Source organism: Oratosquilla oratoria, chromosome 27 (assembly GCF_046742065.1).
Source record: "Oratosquilla oratoria isolate Oo_2021 chromosome 27, ASM4674206v1, whole genome shotgun sequence".
Lineage (NCBI taxonomy): Eukaryota > Metazoa > Arthropoda > Malacostraca > Stomatopoda > Squillidae > Oratosquilla > Oratosquilla oratoria.
Genome location: NC_134803.1, coordinates 2,250,455 through 2,274,644, shown reverse-complemented (window position 1 = coordinate 2,274,644; position 24,190 = coordinate 2,250,455). Strand labels below are relative to the sequence as shown.

Here is a 24,190-nt window from a genome sequence, read left to right as displayed (position 1 = left end):
CTGTAGTGTTTTTCTCTAGAGTATTGACCCATTCTACACACCTTGATATCTTTGTCCAATTCTTGTCCCTCTTCTTGAACCAGTTTTAGAATTTCCTTTGCAATTTCTTTCTCATCTTTTTCTCTTTGGTATTTGTACACATTATGTTTTTCTTTGATAAAATTATATTGCACTTTTTTTTTATCCAGTGTTTCTTACCCAGTTTTCCAGTTCTTTAATTACTTTAGTTATAGTTTAGCCTTTTCCTCTACCTGCTGTTGTACTATTTCTTTAAATATAATTTTCTGATTTTCTTGTTCCTGTTTCTGCTGATTTTTTATTTTGTTTGCTTGGGTGCTGGGGGGAATGACATAAGTAAGCTAGGGAGTGAGGAATTGTTTGCATGGTTTTGGGATGTACTAGATGAGATTAGGAGTAAGGGAGGGGTTCCTGTTGTATGTGGAATCCTTCTGAGGTGTAGAGAAGGCATGTGGCATTCCAGGGCTATTGCAATGAATTGCAGACTGGCAAAACATTGTAAGGCCAATTGATGGGCATTTATTGACAACTGGGATCGCTTTTATGGTAAAAATCATTTATATTCACAAGGGATGGGGTGAACTTGTTGCCCAGAGGATTTTGGCTCCTTGCTAAATCCCTTGTGAGGGAAGTGGGCATCCTGCATGTTTTTTTCAGGTAGATTATGTGAGAGTCGAGGGCAGAAGTATCAGAATATATTTTAGGCAATAGAAACAGCTCATAGAGGGACTGTGAAAAGAATCACCAAATTGGGGTAGAGGGAGGATAGACTAAAAGTTTACTATACAAACAGCAGAAGCATTTAAATAAAATTTATTTACTGTGAGGTAAAGCATGCATAGAGAGATTTAAAATTATAGCTATTACTTCTGAAAATCGAGATAGAAGGATATAAATTTTTCACAAGGACAGAGTTGGCAGGAGTGGGGGAGGAGTAGCACTTTTTGTTAAAAATACAATAAACTGTATTATCAACAATTTGATTAAGGAAGAGGATAGTACAGAATCTATTTGGGTGGAGATTATAGGCAAGAATAAGAAACTTATTATTGGCGTCCTATATAGACCTCCTAACCTCAGCATTGAGCAGACTGATCCCCTGATTCATGAAATTTACAGGGTGTCCCAGTACAAAAATGTGATCATGGGAGATTTTAATTATAGAAACATTGACTGGGAAATTTGAGTAGAAGCTTAGGAAGCAAAAATTTTCTTAGATGTGCAGGATAATTTCCTAAAACAAATTATTACTGATCCTACGAGGGGAGAGAATACTCTGGACTTACTTTTAACTAATAATGAACACCTAATGAGTAATGTAAAAGTGGGAGATAGTCTAGGCTGTAGTGATCATCAAGAAATAAGATTAAATTTTATTTGGGAAGAATTAAAAAGTATGAATATCATTCAAGCACTGGACTTCACGAGAGCCAATTTTGAGACGAGAGACTATATAAGACATTTAATCACGTATGGGACAATGCACAGGGCTGTGACAAGGCCAGATACATGGTCAGTCTGGACGTCATTAGGACGGTCATGGAGGGACCTTGGGTCAGGTCACTTGTAGACGTGGGGTCAATAGCCTGGTCAACGATTTGGATGAAATGTATAGTAACCTAACAGCTTTAATTCTAAATGCACAAAAATAAATTTATTCCCCATGAGTCAATATGGAAGAATTGTGATACTCCCAAATGGATGATGGACAGGCTGAAACATGAGCTTGGAATGAAAAGAGGAAATGTACATTAGATCTAAATATAACGATATAGCAAAACTGGTTAAAAAGAATACGCACACAGTGAAACATAACTGTGAAATTAAGGTTGCCAGACAAGCAAGATCCAACCCAAAGGGCTTCTTTCATCTCTACAGAACAAAGAGTAAGGAAAGGATAGGCTCAGTTCAAAATGACGAAAATGTCATGATAGAATGGAGGAAAAATGAGTGAGGCATTTAACAAATATTTTCCCTCGGTGTTTGGTAAGGAGAGGTTAGATGAGGTACCTGACTGCAATACAGTTTTCAGTGGGGATGAAGAAAGTAGACTAATATCAGCATTAGTAAGGTAGTAGTCAAGCAGATTGAAAGACTTAAAGCTACAAAACCCCCTGGGTCCATACAAAAAGTTTCCAAGAGTGCTTAAAGAGTGTAAATTTGAAATCTGTGACCAGTTATCAGAAATGTTTAATAAGTCTGTAGACACTGGTTTTGTGCCTATTGCTCGAGGGCAGACAAACATTGTTCCCGTTTTTAAGAAGGGAGATAAATCGTCTATATCCAACTACAGGTCAATCAGTTTGACATCAGTTATAGGTAAAATGCTTGAATCAGTAATAGTTAATAGACTCAGAGGACACATCAAGAGACATAATTTGATTTATGACAAACAGCATGGTTTCTCCAAGGTAAATAATGTGTGACTAATGTTCTATCCTTTTACACTAAAGTATATAAGGCATCAGATAACGATGGTAGTTATGATGTTATTTACCTTGACTTTAGCAAAGCATTCAACAAGGTGCCCCACCAGGCACTACTAAATAAAATCAAAGCCAATGTCATATGAGAAAAAGTGTTAGAATGGATTAGAGCTTGGATCAGTGACAGAAGACAGCAGGTCACCATAAATGGTGTAAAATCCAGGTGGGGGAGTGTTTCCATTGGGGTCCCCCAGGGCTCGGTTATGGGTCCCTTATTGTTTATTATGTACATAAACGACTTGGACAATGGGATTAATAGTGATGTTAGTAAGTTTGCTGACAACACTAAAATAGGATGCCTAATTAGGTTAGGAGATGACACTGAGATTCTGCAGGATGGTCTTAACAAATTGTTCATATTGTCAGTGAAATGGCAAATGAACTTCAATATCTCAAAGTGCAACATTTAAAACATAGGGGCTACACAACACCAAAAATAGATGTAGCTTAGATAACACATTTTTAGAGAAAACTGAATGCAAGAGAGACTTGGGAGTTCTAGTGAGTCCTGACCTTAAATCCAGGAAACAGTGCATTAGGATCAGGAGCATTAGGTTTCATTGCTAAGATGGTTACAAATAGAAGTGCCTAGGTAATTATCAAACTCTATCTAGTGATAGACCCATCCTTGAATATGCAGTACAGTTTTGGTCTCTCAGTCCTACAGAATGGACATCAATTCACTTGCATCAGTACAGAGGAGAATGACCAAAATGATACATGGGCTCAGAAATTTACTTTACAGAGAGAGGCTTAGACACCTTAACTTACACTCTCTGGAAAGATGCAGAGTGTGGGGTAAACTAATAGAAGTGTTTAAGCAGATCAAAGGCTTTAACAAGATGACACAAACAAGGTCATCCTATTAAGACAACATGGCAGGACTCACAGAAATGGATTTAAACTGGACAAATTTAGATTTAATAAGGAAGACAAGAATTGGTTTACTAATAGGGTGATCAATGAATGGAATAGACTTAATAATCATGTAGTGAGCACTGAAACTATTACCGGTAGTTGTTTTAAGAAACAGACAACTTTATGGATGGGGATGACAGGTGGTAATGAACATGGAACTGCCTAGTGTAGGCCTTATAATCTCTTGCAGTGTCCTTCATTCTTATGTGTCATCTGCTTGGAGAGGGATATTTGCATCTTGAAGGAATACCTCTGTAAGGCAGGACCGGGGACCACTAAATGTAATATGGCTCTCATCCACACAGGGATTATCTGACAGCAACCACACACATGATCCTGGCTCACACACAGCTACAAAAGCATGTAATTATAAGAAATTATATAAAAGGTCACTATTGCATAAGTGAAATTAGCCTTGGCATAGAATACAAAGAATGATAGAAAATATAAGTACAGTACTAAGAAAAAGGTGACCATAATACAAACGCTCCTCAACTTACATTTTAGTTACGTTCCGAACGGCCGAATGTAACGTGAAAATGAACTTAATTTGTTACTGTACGTTCCAGTAATGTATGACCGTTCATACTGTACTATACATCTATAAATTCTATTACCTTATCTTATAAAACACCCCTAAATCATTAATTATAAACATAACATTGTAAAATAATAAAATTAATTTCAAATAAATTAAATTCAAGCAACATAAAGTGAGATGGTGGAGGAGAAGGAGGAGGAGGAGGCAAGGCACGTTCAGTCTGTCGTTTGTGCCATGTAAACAATGGATGCAGCGTCATGCGTAAGTATCGTTTGAAAGTCTCGTACTATGGAGAGCGCGCTAAACTAAAAAAGAAAAAAAAAATTACATAATTTTTTTTACAGTCAGTTCAAACGTAAAATAAAAAACCCGTAAAACGAATGAACGTAAGTAGAGGAGCGTCTGTATACATTAACAGTAATATGCACACCATATGGTGGATAATGACAACATGCCAACTATGGAGTCCCACATGGACTTGGAAACACTACTCATCCAACAACATTCATGTGCACAAGGGTATTGCTGGAATTACTGCAGCAATATACTGAGAAATCTCATAGCACACAGATGATAGTAGTCTGGGATGATGTTAAGGTAGCTAGTGGCAAGAGATGAGCTTAAAGTTGGAGGCGAAGTTGCATGAGTTGATGTCCAAAAGAATAATACTAAGCAGCCCACAATATAACTTTTTGCACTTCTGTAATAGTCAATTATTTGCAATCGTATGCACAGCAGTGTTTGTACAAACCTAGTTGTATGAATGAAAGAAAAAAACACATGCTGAAACACCCATGAAACAATTTAGTTAACTTGCACACAAGTCACAAATAAATCATCACTGAAATGTCTCATGAAGAAATATGAAGTTTTTATCTGCTGCCACTATTTAATATTATGATTGGTAATAAAATACTGACAAGTTCCAAAAGTACAATATCAAGGAGAGTGATGGGTTCTCTTGCATAAGGCTGTTGAAGAACTGATGCCACATAGCGTCAGGCAAGATGGGAACCTGCAAGATGGTTCTACACAATTACATATGTGTACACATACAATATTACAAATATAACTCATGCCCACTACATACTTAACATGGTATTTTCTGAGGAATCTGCTTTGTCACTTACTTCCCATTTCTCCCAGTTGACCTTACTGTAATTAAAATCTCCAGTAAGGATTAAATTGCTGTTTGCGTTTACCTAGCTAGTATACAGAAAAAGAAACGACACTCGTTGGGTCCTGTCTCTTGCTCTCTCTCTTTTTTTTATACTTAGTTCCAACTAATATATATCCTTGATTTCCAATTATATTTAGATATGAACTTATGTAATGTTTGAGCTATTCCAAGTATATATGCATGTATATGGAAAATGTATTTTTTCATATCCTTTAGACATGTGGTCTGTCTTGATTAGCTCCCATGACCTCTTAAAGCCCTCCTCCCATCTTAATCCCCTTCACTACGGGCCAAAATCTCGCAGGCAGCATTAGCTGCCAGACGTGCGATGTTGTGTCATAATACTCCCATTATAAAAAATAAAGTTACCGCTGTATTGCTTGTTCTCTTTCACCCGTGAATTTTGATAACCATAGAAAATATGATGAAGCCAATTTACAGAGTATGGGGGTCACGCAGGTACAACTACAATATATATAATCAAGACACCGACATCGGCATCCTCGCATACCCACTTGCTCCTTATGACGCCTACGTAGGTATCATCGTATCGAAGGGATTAATAAGATCTCTTCTGTCAGTACAATCTCTCCCCTTTAGTGACCTGAATACTGTAATCATATTACCTCTTTCTCTTCAATCTTTTAAAGCTGGGAGACCCAGTGTTTTTAGTCTTTCCTTATATGGTTTATCTGCCATGTTGGCAACCAGTTTGGTTGCTGCCCTTTGTATTCTCTCCATCTTGCTTATATCCTTCACTCTGTGGGAACCATTCTAATGATGCATGTTCTAGTCTTGAATGGATCAGAGTTTTTGATGATTTTTTTTTTTTTTTTTTTCATCTTTTCATCCATCTAGTGATACACCACTTTGATCTTCTGCAGTAGTTCATATGTCTTTCCCACAGTTCTACTGGTGTCAGTCAGGTGACAGGTTGTCTTTTGTCAACACTCCCAATTCTTTCTCCTATTTTGCTTTTGTAATGGGTTCACTTCCCAAGCAATAGTTTAAGGATGGTCTTTTGCCACTATTCCCCATATACAGTATTTTACACTTTATAGTATTGAACTTTTCCCATTCTTGGTTCCATGCAAAAATAACATCTAGATATTTTTGCAGTAGTCTAATGTCCTCATGATTTTTGTATCATCTGCAAACATGTTGGCATAGCTTGTTGTTCCTTCCATGATATCATTAACATAGACAAGAAACATTGTTGGTGCAAGCACTGAACCTTGTGGAACTCCACTCATTACTGCTCTCCAGCTTGACATTTCATTCTTTACTACTGTCCTCATTTATCTTTCCTTCAGAAAGTTTTTCATCCTTTCTAGTAGTTTGCCTCTTAGTCCTCGAATGTTCTCCAATTACCACACAAGTCAACTGTGAGGTATTTTATCAAATGCCTTGTCTAGGTCAAGGTACACGCACTCCACCCACCCCACTCCCTTGTATTGCATCAATCACTGTCAAGTAAAAATGTAAAAGGTTCATCACGCACAACCTTCTGAAACCAGATTGTCTGTTAGAATGTTTATCTTTTCAAGATATTTGGTCCATTGATCTTTCACAATCCTTTCACATATTATTTAATGTTGTACTGGTTAGTGATACCATCCTATAATTTAGTGGTGTTTCCTTATTTCCACCTTTGTGAATTGGCACCACATTTGCCTTTTTCCAATCAAGTGGTAGATTGCCTTCTTTCAGTTACATGTAATAAGACTGGTAATCTTGCATAGAATAGGCCTATCCACAGATTCAAACTGCTTCAGATGCAACCACCACACCAATGGTACAGAATACATTCTACAATGCACCACACTAGTAATCCCAAAACATCACAATATTTCTTCCCTGAGTGGTTTATGGTACTACTTGGAAGCTGTCACCAGTTACCTGAAAGCCACAGGTCTTCTGCAAGAAAGACCAGGGACAGTGGATTGAAAAAAGTCAAGGTACTGGGTTGTAGATTTAATTCAGGACTAAGTGAAAACAACTTTGCCATCCACAAAGTCACTGAATTGAATAAACTTCTCACAAAGCCACTTGCATGAAGGTCAACTCAAATATTTATAATTCAGCTATATATTCTCCTGAGCAGTATTCTGTAATGCTGTCCATTTTGCAAAGTCGTTGGAGGTCTTGATTGTACAGGGAGGCAAGACCACTTGGACTTCATGTCTCATCGACCAAGACCAAGGTCCAGGCATTTATGGGACAGTGGATTGAAAAAAGTCAAGGTACTGGGTTGTAGATTTAATTCAGGACGAAGTGAAAACAACTTTGCCATCCACAAAGTCACTGAATTGAATAAACTTCTCACAAAGCCACTCGCATGAAGGTCAACTCAAATATTTATAATTCAGCTATATATTCTCCTGAGCAGTATTCTGTAATGCCTTATAATTTACTTAGGTTTTCACTATGTTGTATATCACTGTGTTGTGGACAAAGAAGTCAATTGACTTACATATCCTTTGTAATATGTTGTAAACTGTGATAGCAAAGGAAGGGATCAATGACAGGGACCTTTATGTGGTTGTCCTACAAGATGGATAGCAAAGCTGTCTATTTTCAAAACCCATTAACCCCCTTACCTCAATCAGTAGGTGCATGGCACTCACTCTCTGGACTGGGCCCAAGATCTCTCTTTAGGAGCTTATTTTTATTTCTTACACTATTAAGTATGAAGAAGGCATGTTCAACTTCTTTCTTGTTAATTCAGGAGTTAGGCAGGGTGTGTCCTTCCCCCAATACTTATAAACACCTGCATGGGCTGGGTATTGGACAGAGTTGTTGATCAGTATTGTTGTGGAGCATCTATTGGCAACAAGGTCACTGACTTTGTATTTGCTGATGAAGCTGTCCTTTTTGCAAAGTTGTTGGAGGTCTTGGTTGTACAGGGAGGCAAGACCACTTGGACTTCATGTCTCATCAACCAAGACCAAGGTCCAGGCATTTATGGGCTTACTGGATAACACAGTTCAGTCTGTCCATGCATGTGGCAAGGACATTGAGGTCTTGGAAAACTTTACATACCTTGGTAATGTAGTGCATAACAGTGGTGGGTGATGTCGGGAAGTACTTTGAAGGATTGGCATTGCCCATGGTGTTATATAAACTCACTCAGCCAGAGTATATGGAATTGTCATTATTTATGCAGGAGAAATAAGATTTGAATCTTTGAGTCACTTGTGCTTCATGTTTTGCTGTATGGCTGTGAGACATGGACATAGAATGCTGACTTGAAGAGGCATCTCAATGCCCTTGGTACTAAGTGCCATCAGAGAATCATAGGGTGTCATTGGAATGACTTCAAATCAAACCAGAGGCTGTAGTGTGAGACTCAGTTTAGGCCAGTTACCAGCATAATTTGTGAATATCAACTTAGGCTATATGTGCATGTGGCATGTTTCCTTGATGCTGATCCTACTCTCAGTGTTGTCTCCACAAGAGTCAGCCCTCAGTGGAGGAGATGAAGGAGATGCCCACAGAATTCATGGCTGGTGCAAATTGATAAAAAATGTCAAGAGCTGTTTGGAGTGGGAATGATGTCTGCATGGGCACTTGCTAGAGACTGGGGATTAGGACCGATGTGTGAGTGAAGCAATACTCTGCCTGGTGTATGCTCCCAATTAATGATGCTGATTACACTATTTGACATTTAGAAATACTCTTCATTCCCCACCAGTTTGAGTTGGTGGTATAGAAACAGTCCCACACTGATACAACATAGACAACAATTCAAAATTTCTTCTTAGAGAGATCTGTGGGAGGTTCTAAGGACTGTTGTTAGCCACTGTGAGACTGCAGGTTTTCCACTTAGTGAAACTCAAGACAAAATTGATTGATTAAAAAACAAAGAAGATTTAGGTAAATTACAGCAATGGTCTGAAAAGTGGCTAATGAAATTTAACACAAGTGAATGCAAGGTTATGCACATAGGTAAAAATAACAGTAAGCACGATTACAAGTTATTAGGAAATTTGTTAATAAAAGTGGATAGTGAAAAGGATCTCAGCATGATTATCAGTAATGATCTCAAATCATCTAAGCAGTGTATTTCAGCCTCTGAGAAAGAGAATAAGATTCTAGGACTGATTGTGTGATCTTTTGACTTCAAAAGTCCATCTCTCATTAACAAACTATTTAAGTTGTTAGTTCATCCACATTTGGAATATGCTGTTTCCGTATGGTCACCGAATCTCATTAAAGACATTGACAGATTGGAAAAAGTACAATGGTGAGCCACAAAACTAATTCCAAACAGAAAAAATCAATCATATGAAAACCGAAACATGAATCTGTTTTCCCTAAAAAAGGGTAGACTCAGAGGAAACTTGATACAAGTCTTTAAGATTCTAAAGGGAATTGACAACATCAAAAGTGACAAATTTTCACACTGAATGAGAATCTGACAAGAAACAATGGTCTCAAACTGTCAGGAAATATATTTAATTTGGAAGTGGATAGAAACAACTTTGCCAACAATGTAGTTAATGAATGGAATAAACTTCCTGCAGAGGCAGTGCAATGTAGTTCAGTTCAAAGCTTTAAGATTCATTTAGATAAACACTTAAGCAAGATGCTGTAATGACTGCCATTTATTTCATATGTGTTATTATTTGTTTATTATTATTTGCTTGATTTTCATTTATTATTATTTGTCTGTCAATTTATTATTATTTACTAGTGATCTGTTTGTTTATTATTTAACTATACCTATGCATTTATATATTTGATTTATTATTCTTCATATTATTATAATTTTTATCTATTTATTTTTTATTTAGTTAGAATTATCATTTTTTTCTGCATCCGACCTAGTTATGGACCAAAAGGTCTCCTGTTGGTATGCTCCGCCTTTGTAATCCTTTGTAATCCTTTGTAAAGAAAATTCACATAGGGAGCCATGGTCTTTAATTTTCTGATGTTTTGTCATGAATGACCTTGTCAAAAGAATGTCCTTTGTGACAAAACATCATAAAATGTAATACTGGTAGCTCATATATTTTTTGAGTTTTTTGCCATCTTAGGCCACCATGCCCAAATGTATAGTAAACACTTGTAAGCAATCTTTCCAGATACACCCAAGGAATGTCAGATATATTGGCACCGATCCTTGCGGAGGTGCGGAATGAAGCTGATGCCTTCTGGTGTTTTGCTGGCCTCATGCAGAAGACCATCTTTGTCACCTCGCCCAAGGATGAGGATATGGAAAAGAACCTGGTAAGATGTATAAATAATGTTTTTCCACACCACACATTCTTTCTTTCTCTGTTTCTCTGTCTCGCCTTATCCCTACCCTTATTCATATTATTGAATTTTCAAAATATATTTACCAAGGTATTTTTCCCCCTTACAAGGGAGGTAGCCAAAGTCAATCAAAAGGGATAATTCCACTCCCACTCATTTCATCCCGACCCATTCCACCCCATTCACCACCCCTTCCTCCCTCCTTCTCATCTTGGCTCCTCCTGAATGATGGGTTATCCCTTCATCTCGCCCATCACCCTAGGTCAGAAGCAATGCACCAAGACAATGTGAATTTTCAAAATAGTTTTGAAAAAAGAAATGTTGAATTATGAAAACAATGCACTGACAATGGTTTATTTGATCCTGTAGAAATATCTGCAGGAGCTGCTACGGCTCATGACCCCCTCCTTCTACAATCACATGGCTGCTCAAGATGGACTGGACTTACTCTTCTGCCACCGATGGATCCTCCTGTAAGGCACTTCAGGTTTTCTCTTATATGTTGGTATATGGAATCATTTGGTATTTATTAATGTCCATCTCCCTTGTATCACTGCCCATATATATATATATATATATATATATATATATATATATATATATATATATATATATATATATATATATATATATATATATATATATATATATATACACATACTCAAATATTATTCGAGTTTTTCTCTCCATCTTTTAAGTCTGAATTTAAGAGGTTGACTTTTATGTAGATTCTACTTTTTCAGGGACAAAATTCATGTCTAATCTGGGTAGAAATTTTAATTAGCAAAAGCCTAATTTAGATATACATCATTGCATACATATACCAATGGCTTTTTCCCCCTTACAAGAAAGGTAGCCAAAAATAAAGGGATAAAATCCACTCTCACCCATTCTATCCCTGCATCCTGCCCACTGCCCTGGGTCAAAAGCATTATAGCAAGACACAGCTTATCCACAGCAAGACTGCTTCATTTAATTGGCACCCCCTCCCCCTTCATCCCCTCATGCTGAAAAAGAGAAGAGAGAGAAATAGCTTTGGGCTGTGTCAAAATATCATACACCCATACCGTTCCCCTCATCCCCCACCCACTCCCATACATCACAGCATCATCTATACACAACCATTCTCCACTCTCCCCTAACTTCTGTCTTCTCCCTTCCTTCCTCAACAGACATTCTCCTCTTTTCCAATGTCCCTTTTACCACATCCATCCTTCTCATCCTTCATAACCCCTTCATGTTCACTTCTTCCACCTCTGCCTTCCACACCTCTTTTACTGATCTTTATTCACTCATTCTTTCTATATGTCCAAACCATCCCAATACTCTTTCATCAACTCTATCTCCGAACTCCCTTTCCACCCCCTCTCTCCTCCTCATTTCTTACTCTATCCAGCCTAGTAACTCTTACCATACTTCTCAGGCATTTCATCTCAAAACAAATATGGGAAGAGAAAGTACCCCCTATAAAAGAGATAGAAGGAATGAAATAATGAAACATTTGAGTAATCTCAATGTCAGAAAATCGCATGGACCAGATGAAATAGCAGACTGGATTTTGAGGGAATGCAGGAATGAACTAACAGACAAAATATATAGCCTAATAAACAGTTCATTGAAAGAAGGAAAAGTTCTAAAAGATTGGAAAAGAGCAAATATACTACCAATATATGAAGGGGGAAACAAGGAAGACCCTACTAATTATAGACCGGTCTTTCTAACAAGTATAACAAAAATTTGTGAAAGAATTATCAAAAGTAGATAGGTAAAGCATTTGAAAAAAAACAATGTACTAAACCCAAGGCAATTTGGATTCAGACAAAGACGATCATGTGTCACAAACTTAATGTGTTTGTATTCAAGGCTAATAGATGTAATACAAGAAAGGGATGGATGGGCTGATTGTGCATTTCTAGACCTGAAAAAAGCTTTTGATAAGGTGCCACATAAATTAGAAATTAAGAAATTGAGAAATTAGAAATTAAGAAATTAGAAACTGCAGGAGGAATACAGGACAAACTGCTGAAGTGGATGGAAGACTTCTTGCATGAAAGAAAAATGAGAGTGGTGATAAGAGACAAACACTCTAATTGGGATGAAGTGAAAAGTGGTGTTCCACAAGGAATAGTTCTGGCCCCAATAATGTTTGCTATATATATATTGATGATATGGATAAAGGAATTGAAAGTTATATGAACTTCTTTGCAGATGATGCAAAATTGTTGAAAAAAGTGAACACTGAAGAAGATTGTGAGTCGCTAGAGAGTGATCTCAATAAAGTATGGGAATGGAGTAGGAAGTGAGAGATGGAATTCAACATTAAGAAGTGTAGTATAAAGGAATTTAGAAGAAGCAAAAAAAGAATAGTACATACATACATATACCAAAGGCTTTTTCCCCCCTACCTTGATGTTAGGAAATCTCAAGGCCCGGACAGAATTGCAAATTGGATATTAAAAGAATGCAAAGAAGAACTAATGGGCAAAATATACAATGTAATAAGCTGCACACTCAAAGAAGAAAAAATACCAAAAGACTGGAAAAAAGCCAACATTATACCAATATATAAAGGAGGACACAAAGAAGAACCAACTAATTACAGACCAGTCTCCCTTACAAGCACTGCTACAAATTTAATCTGTTTTTACTCAAGACTAATAGATATAGTACAAGAAAAGAATGGATGGGCTGATTGTGCTTTCTTAGATTTACGAAAAGCCTTTGACAAAGTACCATACAAAAAACTATTGTAAAAATTTGGAAAACATAGGAGGGATAAAAGGTAACCTACTAAACTGGGTGGAAAATTTCTTGCATAGTAGAAAAATGAGAGTAGTACTCAGAGAAAAGTGTTCAGGTTCAGTATTAACTCCAATAATGTTTGCTATTTATGTGAATGACATGGATGAAGCTGTGGAATGTTACATGAGTTTCTTTGCAGACGATGCTAAATTATTGAGGAAAGTGAAAATGAAAAGGATTGTGAATTACTACAGAGAGACCTAAACAAGGTTTGGAAATGGAGTCAGAAGTGAGAAGTGGACTTCAACATTAAGAAATGTAGCATAATGGAGTTTAGAAAAAGTAAAAAAAGAATATCAGGACCATATACAATTGGAACAAAGGAAGTAAAGAAAGTGGAATCTGAAAAAGACCTGGGAATAATTATCTCAAATGACTTGTCCCCTGATAAACAAAATTATTGGAGAATCCTATAACTTTCTAACATAAATAAAAGTGGCTTTTACTTATTTAGACGATGAAATGGTTAAAAATATTAGTCACACTAATAAGGCCTAGACTGGAGTATCCTGCAACACTATGGTCACCTAGTACCAAAAAGAATATAAAGATTGAAAGAATCCAGAGAGCAACATCAAAAATGATCACCTTATATTTGTCCACATTTATCTTCAATTTCCTTCTTTTGCACAGCTCTTCCCAAACTCCGTCACTAACTTCCTTAATCCTTCCTCTGATCCTGCTACAAGTGCAGTGTTGTCAGCAAACAACTGGCTTATCTTCCATTATTCTCCATTTTCTTTAATCATCTCCAATCCCAGGCCCATTACCCTTGCGTTTACTCTCACACCACCATGTATAAATTGAATAGCCAAAGTGACATAACATATCCTTGATGATATGGAGAGATACAAAGACAGGATACCACAAGCTTAGCTCCCTTTTCCCATAAGATACAACTAGGTAAATACAGGCCTAGCCAGCCTATGTCATGACTGTACCCCTAATCTGCTTGGGCCTAGCCCAAAAATTGTTAGTCAAGCCTAACCATGCTTATTAACAATTGTCAGCGACAGCATAGATAACACAGGCCTACCTATACACATGATACAGACTGATACACTTACTTCCAAGCATTGTCTTTTTTCAACAGCAGTGCTCCTTTGATGGCATTTGCTTGCTGAACCAAGGGTCTTTCATTGATGACAAAAATTGTTGATGGTGTATCTTCTTTCAGAATGGGGTTCATGCTAATTCCTAGGGACTTGGCAAGGCCAGGGTCCCAAGTGTTTTTTTTTTTTTTTTTTTTTCCCCCCCAAAAAAAAATGTTTCGAACAGTTTTACTTTCAATCCAGGCTTCCATGAATCATGCCATCTGCACCAAATGATCCAGTCCTTTTTGCAAACAGGATCTTTTGGAAAAAGAGTGAAAATTAATTCCATTAGTGACCTGAACATTGTAATCATATCACCTCTTTCTCTTTGATCTTTCAAAGTTGGCAGACCCAGTACATTTAGTCTCTCCTCGTATGGTTTTCCTACCAGGCTGGGGACCAGTTTCATTGCTGCCCTTTGTTTTCTCTTGATTCTGCTTATATCTTTCACTCTGTGTAGAGACCATCATACTACTGATGCATATTCCAGTTGTTGACGTATCAGGGTTTTGATGAATTTTTCCATCATCTGTTCATCCATATGTCTGTCAGATGACAGATTGTCGTTTATCAAGGCCCATAAGTCTTTCTCTTCTTTTCCTTTGTAATGGGTTCATGCCCCAAGGGACAGTTTAAGGAGGGCCTTTTGCTGCTATTGCCCATTTTTAGTACTTTGTATTTTTTGTTATTGAACTTCATTTCCCATACTTGGCTCCATGCAAAAATAGTATCTAGATCTTTTTTGCAACATTCTACTGTCCTTGTTTTTCACTCATCTCGTGATTTTTGCATCATCTGCAAACATGTTGGCATAGCTTGTTGTTCCTTCCATCATTTCATTGACATAGACAAGAAACATTATTGGTGCAAGTACTAAACCTTGTGGAACTTTGCTCACTACTGCTCTCTAGCTTGACCTCTTAACCTATTTATGACTGTCCTCATGCATCATTCATTAAAAAATTCTTTCATCCATTCTAGTAGTTTGCCACTCAGTCCTCCAATGTGGTCCAGTTAGCACACAAGTCGGGTGTAAGATACTTTGTCAAATACCTTCTCTAAGTCTGGGTACATACAGTTCACCCACCCTTCTCTTGCAGCGTATCAATCACTCTCAAGTAAAAGCTTAAAAGGTTCAACACATGACCTTTCAGATATGAAACCAGTCTGATTGTCTGTCAGAATGCGTATTTACCTAGTTATATCTTATGGAAAGGGGAGCTATGCTTGTGGTGTCCCGTCATTGTATCTCAGTGTCTAGTTTGCTCTTAAATTCATGTCTATTTTTTGCACACACTATTGTTTTGTACAGTTTATTCCAGAGATCCACTGCTCTGTGTGATTTTTTTTATTTTTATTTTTATTTAGGTCTCTTCTATAGGTGTCCTTTTTGAGTTTCTTCTTATGTCCCCTTTTATTCCTCTTATCCTAACTTAGTCCTATCAAGAACTTCCATGCCTTTCATGATTCTGTAGATGGTCACCTCTTTCTTTTCATTGTTCCAGAGTTGGTAAATTCAGTTTTGACAATCTTAGCTATTTCTACATTGTCTGTATATTCTTTATTTCCTTTGTGCAGTTTCATTATTTCGTCTTTGTCTTTTAGTTTGTCATTTACATATCTGTAGAATAATTTAGGCTGGTCCTTGCATTTTTCTTTTATGTCTTTTTCATAGTTTCTTTTTTCTTCCCTGCATATTTTTACATATTCTCTCTAATTTCTTTATATTCTTTTTTGCACTGGGTGTCCATAGTGTCGCAGCATACTCCAATCTTGGTCTTATCAGTGTGACTAATATTTTTTTACCATTACTTCATCCAAGTAATTAAAAGCCACCTTTATTGATCTTAGTAAATTGTAGGTTTCTCCTACTATTTTGTTTATATGCTTGTCTGGTGACATGTCTTTGTTAATAATTACTCCTAGGTCCTTTTTGGAGCTAACTTTTTTACTTGCATTGTTCCAATTTTATATTGTCCTGATATTCTTTTTTTTACTTTTTCCAAACTTATTATACCGCATTTCTTGATGTTGAAGTTCACTTCCCACTTTTGTCTCCATTCCCAGACTTTGTCCAGGTCTCTCTGTAGTAATTCACAGTCTTTTTCTGTATTTATTTTCTTTAGTAGTTTTGCATCATCTGCAAAGAAGTTCATATAACATTCTACACCTTCATCCATGTCATTTATATATATAGCAAGCATTATTGGAGCTAATACTGAACCTTGTGGGATTCCATTTATCATTTCTTCCCAGGTTGGGTTTTTATCTCTAAGTACCACCTTCATTTTTCTCCCATGCAAGAAATCATCCATCCATTTCAATAATTTTCCTTGTACACCTGTTGTTTTGAGTTTTCTCAATAGCTCTTTGTGTGATACTTTATCAAATGCCTTTTGTAAATCCAGGAAAGCACGATCTGCCCATCCATTCCTCTCTTGCATTATATCTATTAACCTTGAATAAAAACAAATCAAGTTTGTGGCACATGATCTTCCTTGTCTAAAACCAAATTGTTTTGGATTCAGTATATTGTTTTCTTCCAGATGTTTAGTCCATCTACTTTTGATAACTTTTTCACATATTTTAGCTATTGTGCTTTTAAGGGAGACTGTTCTATAGTTTACCTAGTATTTACCTAGTTGTAATATACGGGAGGGGAGCTATGCTCGTGGTGACCTGTCTTTGTATCTCTCCGCATCAAGTTTTATCTTAAAATCTTGTATAGTGTTAGCACATACTGTTTGTTGTCTAATTTGTTCCATGTATTTATCGCTCTGTGTGGGAAACTGCTCCTTTTCAAGTTTTTCTATAACTATCCTTTTTCAATTTTTTTCCGTGTCCTCTTGTTTTACCGTTGTCCCACATTAATAGGTCGTTCCAGTTGGGTCTTCCATGTTCCCCCTTTATATATTGGCACAATATTGGCATTTTTCCAGTCTTGCAGTACCTTTCCTTCTTTGAGTGAGCAACCTATTATCTTATATATTTTGTCTGTTAGTTCATCTATGCATTCTTTTAGTATCCAATTTGTAATTCTGTCTGGACTGTGATTTTCTGACATCATTGTTCATTGTTTGGTCCCTTATTTCTCTCTGTGTCACATGTATTTCTCTCATTGGGGGTGTATGTTTATGTGTGTGCATATATATATATATATATATATATATATATATATATATATATATATATATATATACACATATATATGTATGTATATATATATTTCCAGAAATAATATTGAGATGAGGAGATGGAATCGATCAAAAGAAACACTATATGACATCAGAGCCTAGTATGACTTTTTGATTGTAAGAGCTTTGTCAAGTACTTGAGAAAACTCTAAGAATCAAGATATCATACTAATGAAGCCCTTATAGTTCATGGCTGGGGAAGTTGATTGAGCCTGTTAAAAGTTGTTTGGAATGGGAAGGATGGTTGCATGGGAGCTTGCTCAGAGAAACCATGGTTGGGACTGGCACTGTTGCGTGAGTGTAACAACACCTCCTGGTGTATGCTTCCAAATATTGATGACTAAGGGCTCCATCCTCATAAAGTGTTTATTCTGATAGACTTGTATGCTATTGCCAGTTACTTTCATATATGGTGTATTTATTGAATTTATTGCTACCAGATGCTTCAAGAGGGAATTCCCAGAACCAGAAGCCTTGGCCATGTGGGAAGCATGCTGGAGTAACTACCAGACGGATTATTTCCACCTCTTCCTTGTAGTGGCCATTGTCATTATCTATGGAAGTGATGTCACTGAGCAGGGTATGCGTCCAGATGAAACACTGCTGTATTTCACATCACTTGGTAACCATATGGATGGACAATTAGTCTTGAAAAAGGTAAAGTAAATATTAATTTGATTATAATCAGGCTTATGACAGGGTAGACAGGAAGGCACTGTGGGAAGTATTGTTGATATATGGGATAGGAGGAAAGCTGTTAAGAGCAGTCAAGAGTTTTTGCAAGAGTAGTAGAGCCTGTGTTAGAATCAGAAATGGAGAGAGTGAGTGGTTTGATGTAAAGGTGGGACTTTGCCGGGGATGTGTTATGTCTCCTTGGCTGTTCAATTTATATATGGATGGAGTGGTGCAAGAGGTACACAAGGGTAATGGGTCGGAGATTGCAGATGTTTAAAGAAAATGGAGAAAAGTGGAAGAGAAGGAAGTTGTTGTTTGCTGATGACACTACACATGTGGCATCATCAGAGGAGGGATTGAGGAAGTTAATGACAGAGTTTGGGAAGGTGTGCAAAAGAAAGAAGTTGAAGATAAATGTGGGTAAAAGTAAGATGATGAGATGTGCATGGGGAGAAAATGGCAGCAAACTGGAAGTGAGTATTAAGGGAGAGACTGGAGGAAGTGGATAGTTTTTTAAATTTGGGTGCGAATGTGGGATTGGGACTAGGCATCCTTCTCCCTGTAGCCTCACAGGGGACATTCCTAAAAAAAGTAAAGGCATAAGAGGGTCTAGGAGTTTTCCAACCAGTACCCTAAGGTTTGGGTCTTTTAATGTGTGTGGATGTGGTACAGATGAGAGTAAAAGAGAAGAGATAAGTAGTATGTTTGTGAGAAGATAGATGTGTTGGCTTTGACTAAAACTAAGTTGAGAGGGAAGGGCGAGTGTGAGTTTGGGAGTGTAGTTGGGAGGTTCTCAGGAGTGAAGAGAGGGAAAGGGAGAGAAGGGGTTGCTATACTAGTAAGTGAAGAGATAGGTAAACGTGTAGTGAAGTGGAAGGAGGTTTCCTCAAGGATAATGTGGATGAAGGTGAAACTGGGAAAGGAGATGTGGGTTTTTGTAAGTGCATGTGGGCCTGGTAGTGAGAAGAGTGTAGAAGAGAGGCTTTTTGGATAGATTTAAATGAGTGCATAGAGGGATTATGGAGAAACATCAATGTAGTAGTATTGGGAGACCTTAATGCTAGGGTAGGAAATGAACCAATTGATGGAGTGGTTGGGAGATGTGGAGTTCCAGGAAAGAATTGTAGTGGAGAGTTGATGGTGATGTATCTAGAAAGAGAGTTGATGATAGCAAATACAGTGTTTAGGAAGAAAGTCAAGCATAAGTACACATGGGAGAGGGTGGTGGATGGAAGGGTGGAAGATAGAGCGTTAATGGACTATGTAGTAGTAGATAGGAGTATAATAGGAAGAGTTAAGGAAGTACATGTTCTAAGGGGAGAGAGTGGGGGATATCAGATCATTATTTGGCGGAAAGGTAAGCTGAGAGTGGATGATAGATGGAGAAAGAGGAAAAGGATAAAAGGTAGGGAGGTGCTTACAGTGAACTGCCTAAATGAGGAGGAAAAGGAGAAGGAGTACAAGAAGCAGCTGAGAGAGGAGTGGGAGGGAGTGAAGGATAGAGTAGAGCTAGGAGTGGAGGAGGAATGGGGATGGTTCATGGAGGGAGTCACAAGGTGTGTAAAGATGGTGTGTGGAACAAGAAGGACAGGAGGAAATAGAAAGAAGGGTAGTGAGTGGTGGGATGAGTAAACTAAGAAGGTTGTTGAAGAGAAGAAGCGAGCATTCACAGATTGGTTACAAAATAGGACGAGGGAGTCATATGAGAGGTACAAAGAAAAGAAAAGTAAATCACAAGATAAAGGAGGCAAAGAGGAGAGCAGATGTGAAATAGGGTAAGAGTATGACAGAAAATGTTGAAAGTAATAAAAAGATGTTTTGGAAAGAAATTAAGAGAGGAAGAGGAGGTGATTCAAGTAGAGAAGAAAAGGTGCAGATGGAGAGATGATAATGGAAGAGTAGGCAGTAAGAGGAAGATGGGCAGAGTATTTTAGGGAGTTGCTGAATGTGAAGGAGGATAGGGAGGGAAAGGTAGTTGTAGTGGGAAGCACTAAGAAAATGAGAGTGAGGAGTGAGGAAAATGGAGGAGAAATAGGGAAGGATGAAGTGAAAGCAGTTAAGATGAGAGCAGGTAAGGCACCTGGTCTGAATGGATGCCATGCAGAATGTCTAAAAAAAAAAGAGGTACAGTTATGGTGGACTGGTTGGTGAGGTTGTTTAATGTTTGTTTGAGACAGGGTAGAGTGCCAGAGGACTTTAGGAGTGCCTGTATAGTTCCACTTACAAGGGAAAAGGGGACAAGTGTGAGTGTAGTAGTTTCAGAGGGATTAGCTTGTTAAGTGTAGTTGGGAAGGCTTATGGGAGGATCTTGATTAAGAGGATTAAGAAACAGGAGTAATTGGTGAGGAAAAGTGTGGATTTAGGACAGGTAGAGGTTGCGTAGATCAGATTTTTGTGGTAAGACAGATATATGAGAAAGCTATAGGAAAAGGTAAGGATGTTTTTTTGGCTTTAATGGATCTGGAAAAGGCTTATGATAGGGTAAACAGGAAGGTACTGTGGGAAGTACTGCAGATATATGGGATAGGAGGAAAGCTTTTAAGAACAGTCAAGAGTTTTTATGAGAGTAGTAGAGCATGTGTCAGGAATAGAAATGGAAAGAGTGAGTGGTTCGAAGTAAAGATGAGACTTCATCAAGGATGTGTTATGTTGCCCTGGCTCTTCAACTTATACATGGATAGGGTGGTGCAAGAGGTAAATGCAAGGGTGGGTCAGGGATTGGAGATGATTAAAGAAAATGGAGAAAAGTGGGAGGTGAGCCAGCTGTTGTTTGCGGATGACACTGCTTTTGTAGCAGGATCAGAGGAGGGATTGAAGAAGAAAGTGACAGAGTTTGGGAGATTGTGTAAAAGAAGGAAGTTGAAGATAAATGTGGGTAAAAGGTGATGAGATGTACAAGAGATGAAAGTGGCAGCAGACTGGAAGTGAGCATTAAAGGGAGATATTGGAGGAAGTGGATAGTTTTAGGTACTTGGGTGGCAGGAAAGGGAGGAGTGGATGTGGAGGTAGAATGTAGATTGAGAGAAGTGAGTAAGTGCCTTGGTGGATTAAAAAGTGTAATGAGAACTAAACATTTGGGAATGGATGCTAAGAGGATATTGTATGAAGGAGTGATTTTGTCAACAGCACTGTATGGGCAGAAACATAGAACATAAGAGAGGAAGAGAGGAGTTTGAATGTGAGATGAGGTGTCTGAGAAGTATGATAGGGGTTACCAGGCTGGATAGAGTGAGAAATGAGGAGGTGAGGAGGAGAACAGGGGTGGTAAGGGAGTTGGGAGATAGAGTGGATGAAGGAGTGTTGGGATGGTTTGGACACATGGAAAGAATGAGTGAAGAAAGACTAGTAAAAGAAGTGTGGAAGGCAGAAGTGGAGGAAATGAACATGAGGGGGACAACCTAGGATGAGATGGATGGATGGGGTGAAGGGAGCTTTGGGGAAGAGGGGAATGTCTGTGGAGGAAGGACGGGAGAGGACAGAAGACAGGGGTGAATGGAGAATGATTGTATATGGATGAGGTTGTGATGCATGAGATAGAGTGGGTGGGGGAGGGGGGGGAGGTAGTATGTATGAGAAAAAAATTGACGCAGCCCAAAGGGATTTCTCCCTGTCTACTCCTTTCCAACATGGGGGGACAGAGAGGGGGGGGGTTGCCGAATTTATAAAGCGGCCTTGCTGTGGATGTGCTGTGACTTGCGACATTGCTTCTGACCCAGAGCTGTGGACAAGATGCAGGGATGACTTGTCATCCTGGAGGTGCCAAGATAAGAAGGAGGGTAGAGGGTGGAGGGGAGTGGAGTGTATTAGGGATGGAATGGGTGGGAATGGTCTGTATGCCTTTTTTTTTTTTTTGTGCTACCTCCCTTGTAAGGGGGAAAAAAGCCTTTGGTATATGTATGTATGTACATTCCTGTTTCCACTGATTTTTTATTTCAAGGAGATCTGCCTCTTTGATTGATTCTCCCACTTTTTTGGTCACTATACTTGTATTTGCTCTTTGGCCTCTTTCTTCAGTTCTTCGTTTTTGTTTCTATCCGCATTTTTCTTTCTTTTGTTTTCTTTTTTAACCACTTCAGTACGGGACTTAAATCTCGTGGGCAGCAGCCAATGCCAGCCGTATGACGTGTCGTAATAATACTCGCATCATAAAATATAGTCACCGCTTATATCGATCGTTCTCTCTTTCACCCGCGAATTTTGAAAACCACAGAGAATGGGATTCAGGGCGCATTTGGGAGAATGTAAAAACACAGGGGCGACTACAATAAATATAATCAAGACGCCGATATGGCAGCGTCGCAAATCCACTTGCTCCTCATGACGCCTATGTGTGCGGCACTGTATGGAAGGGGTTAATCATATTTATTTCACTTTTTAGTTCATTCAACTTTCTAATTATTTCCTCGTTAGATTTACATAAATTTGTCATCTCTTTGTGCAAGGCTCTATAATCTGTTCTTAGATCTATTTTTTCCTCCATCAAATAGTTGATATATCGATTCCTTAGTACACTGCTAAACCTAGTTTCTCTTTCTGTATCCATAACTTTTCCATTTGCTCCCCTTTCCCTTTGAAAACCCCCAAAAACAATGTTTTCCCATCTTTGAGTAGACTTTAGAGTGTTGCTTAGACACGTTCTCTTTGGTATCACACCCAGTGGCTATTCCACTCTACTCATATCCAATCCTCTCTTCGATGGTTCATTAATTCTTTTGTCTTCTTTTCTTTCTTCCATTTCGTGTTATACTATACTTTATTTTTCCAAAAATGGATTTTACACCTTACCGGACACTTGATTACATAGCCCTCTCATTCCGAAAACAACAACAAGGCGTTTCCTTGATCCAAGCAACAAAGTGCTAAGTCAGAGTTCATTCTTCTCTGACGATGAGTGTTTATATTTATGCTTTAATGTGACCATGGGTCTCCTTTTAGAGAGAATTGAAGCAGTGGATTGGTTGATTGATTTTTATACATTCTCTTTTCTTAGTTTTAACATAATATATATCTGAGCCAAGGCATGCATCATAATTTTACTGTAATTTAATACTGTTATTTTATTTGTCACTATTATTTTGGCATGAGACAGGTTCTCCCTTCCAGACACATCTGATCGAGATTATTATTTGTTTCAGGCCCGAGGTTTACTACACCAATTCCGCAGTATGAGCCACATTCCATGCACCTTAGCAGGACTCTGTGAACTGTGTGGACCTGGCATGTGGGACTCTGGTCATGTGCCTGTTGTGGCCTGCATTGGTCATGGCAGTGAAGGAGGAAAAGCCACTGCTTGTCCCCACAGTGCCTCATGACAAATGCCAAGGAAGCTCCTTCATCACCTTGTACTGTGCAAATAGAGATGGCTTCTGGGTGCAGAGAAAGGGTCCTGTCTTTATATGGCTGCTAGGTAGGAGAAAGGGGTGGCTGGGTGGGTGGATGGCAGACTGAGATATAAAAGAATATGAAAAAAAGACACAAAGTGTATATTGATTTAATTGGGTAGTTTTGAAGTGTGGTTAGATGTACCCATGAGTTATGCTTTGTATAGTTACAATTGCATATGGTTGTTGTTTCATCTTTGTGGAGATTAAGAAAATGCTCTGCAACACATTCTAAAAGATGGGCAAGGAATTATATAATAATGATTACCACAGTCGAGGCAACTAAGTGGAAAATATAAAAAAGGCACAGTGTATTGCCATGTACATAGCCATATTGAAAAGAAGGGTTGCTTATACACAATTTTTTTTTTTTTTTTATAGCACGAGAGAAGATCCAGTTCCTTACAATAAAATTTTGGCTTTTGATATATCTTGAGAAATTGACATGCAATTGATTGTTTAATATGTTTTGGTGGAGGGATCTGTGGGAAGAATTAATTGGTTTGTTTAGCTTCCCATAAAGATTGTAGTCATAGTGATTACTTTGCAGGTGTTGTTCCATGTGTCCAGCACACTCATTGCTTTGGAATAATACCAAAATGTAATGTTGTGTGCTTAGTTTTTATTGAGGTTGAAGTGGGA

The 24,190-nt window shown here is 38.0% G+C and overlaps 1 protein-coding gene across 1 annotated transcript in view; it reads left to right on the top strand.

The window, feature by feature from the left end:
* TBC1D16 (TBC1 domain family member 16) overlaps positions 1 to 24,190 on the top strand; it is a 164,779-nt gene that overhangs the window by 110,984 nt on the left and 29,605 nt on the right. Inside the window, exons 10-13 of the mRNA XM_076210114.1 lie at positions 10,231 to 10,375; positions 10,772 to 10,875; positions 17,933 to 18,149; positions 23,303 to 23,574. Coding sequence (XP_076066229.1) covers positions 10,231 to 10,375; positions 10,772 to 10,875; positions 17,933 to 18,149; positions 23,303 to 23,479 — 643 coding nt within the window. The 3' untranslated portion in view covers positions 23,480 to 23,574. The remainder of the gene's footprint in view (positions 1 to 10,230; positions 10,376 to 10,771; positions 10,876 to 17,932; positions 18,150 to 23,302; positions 23,575 to 24,190) is intronic.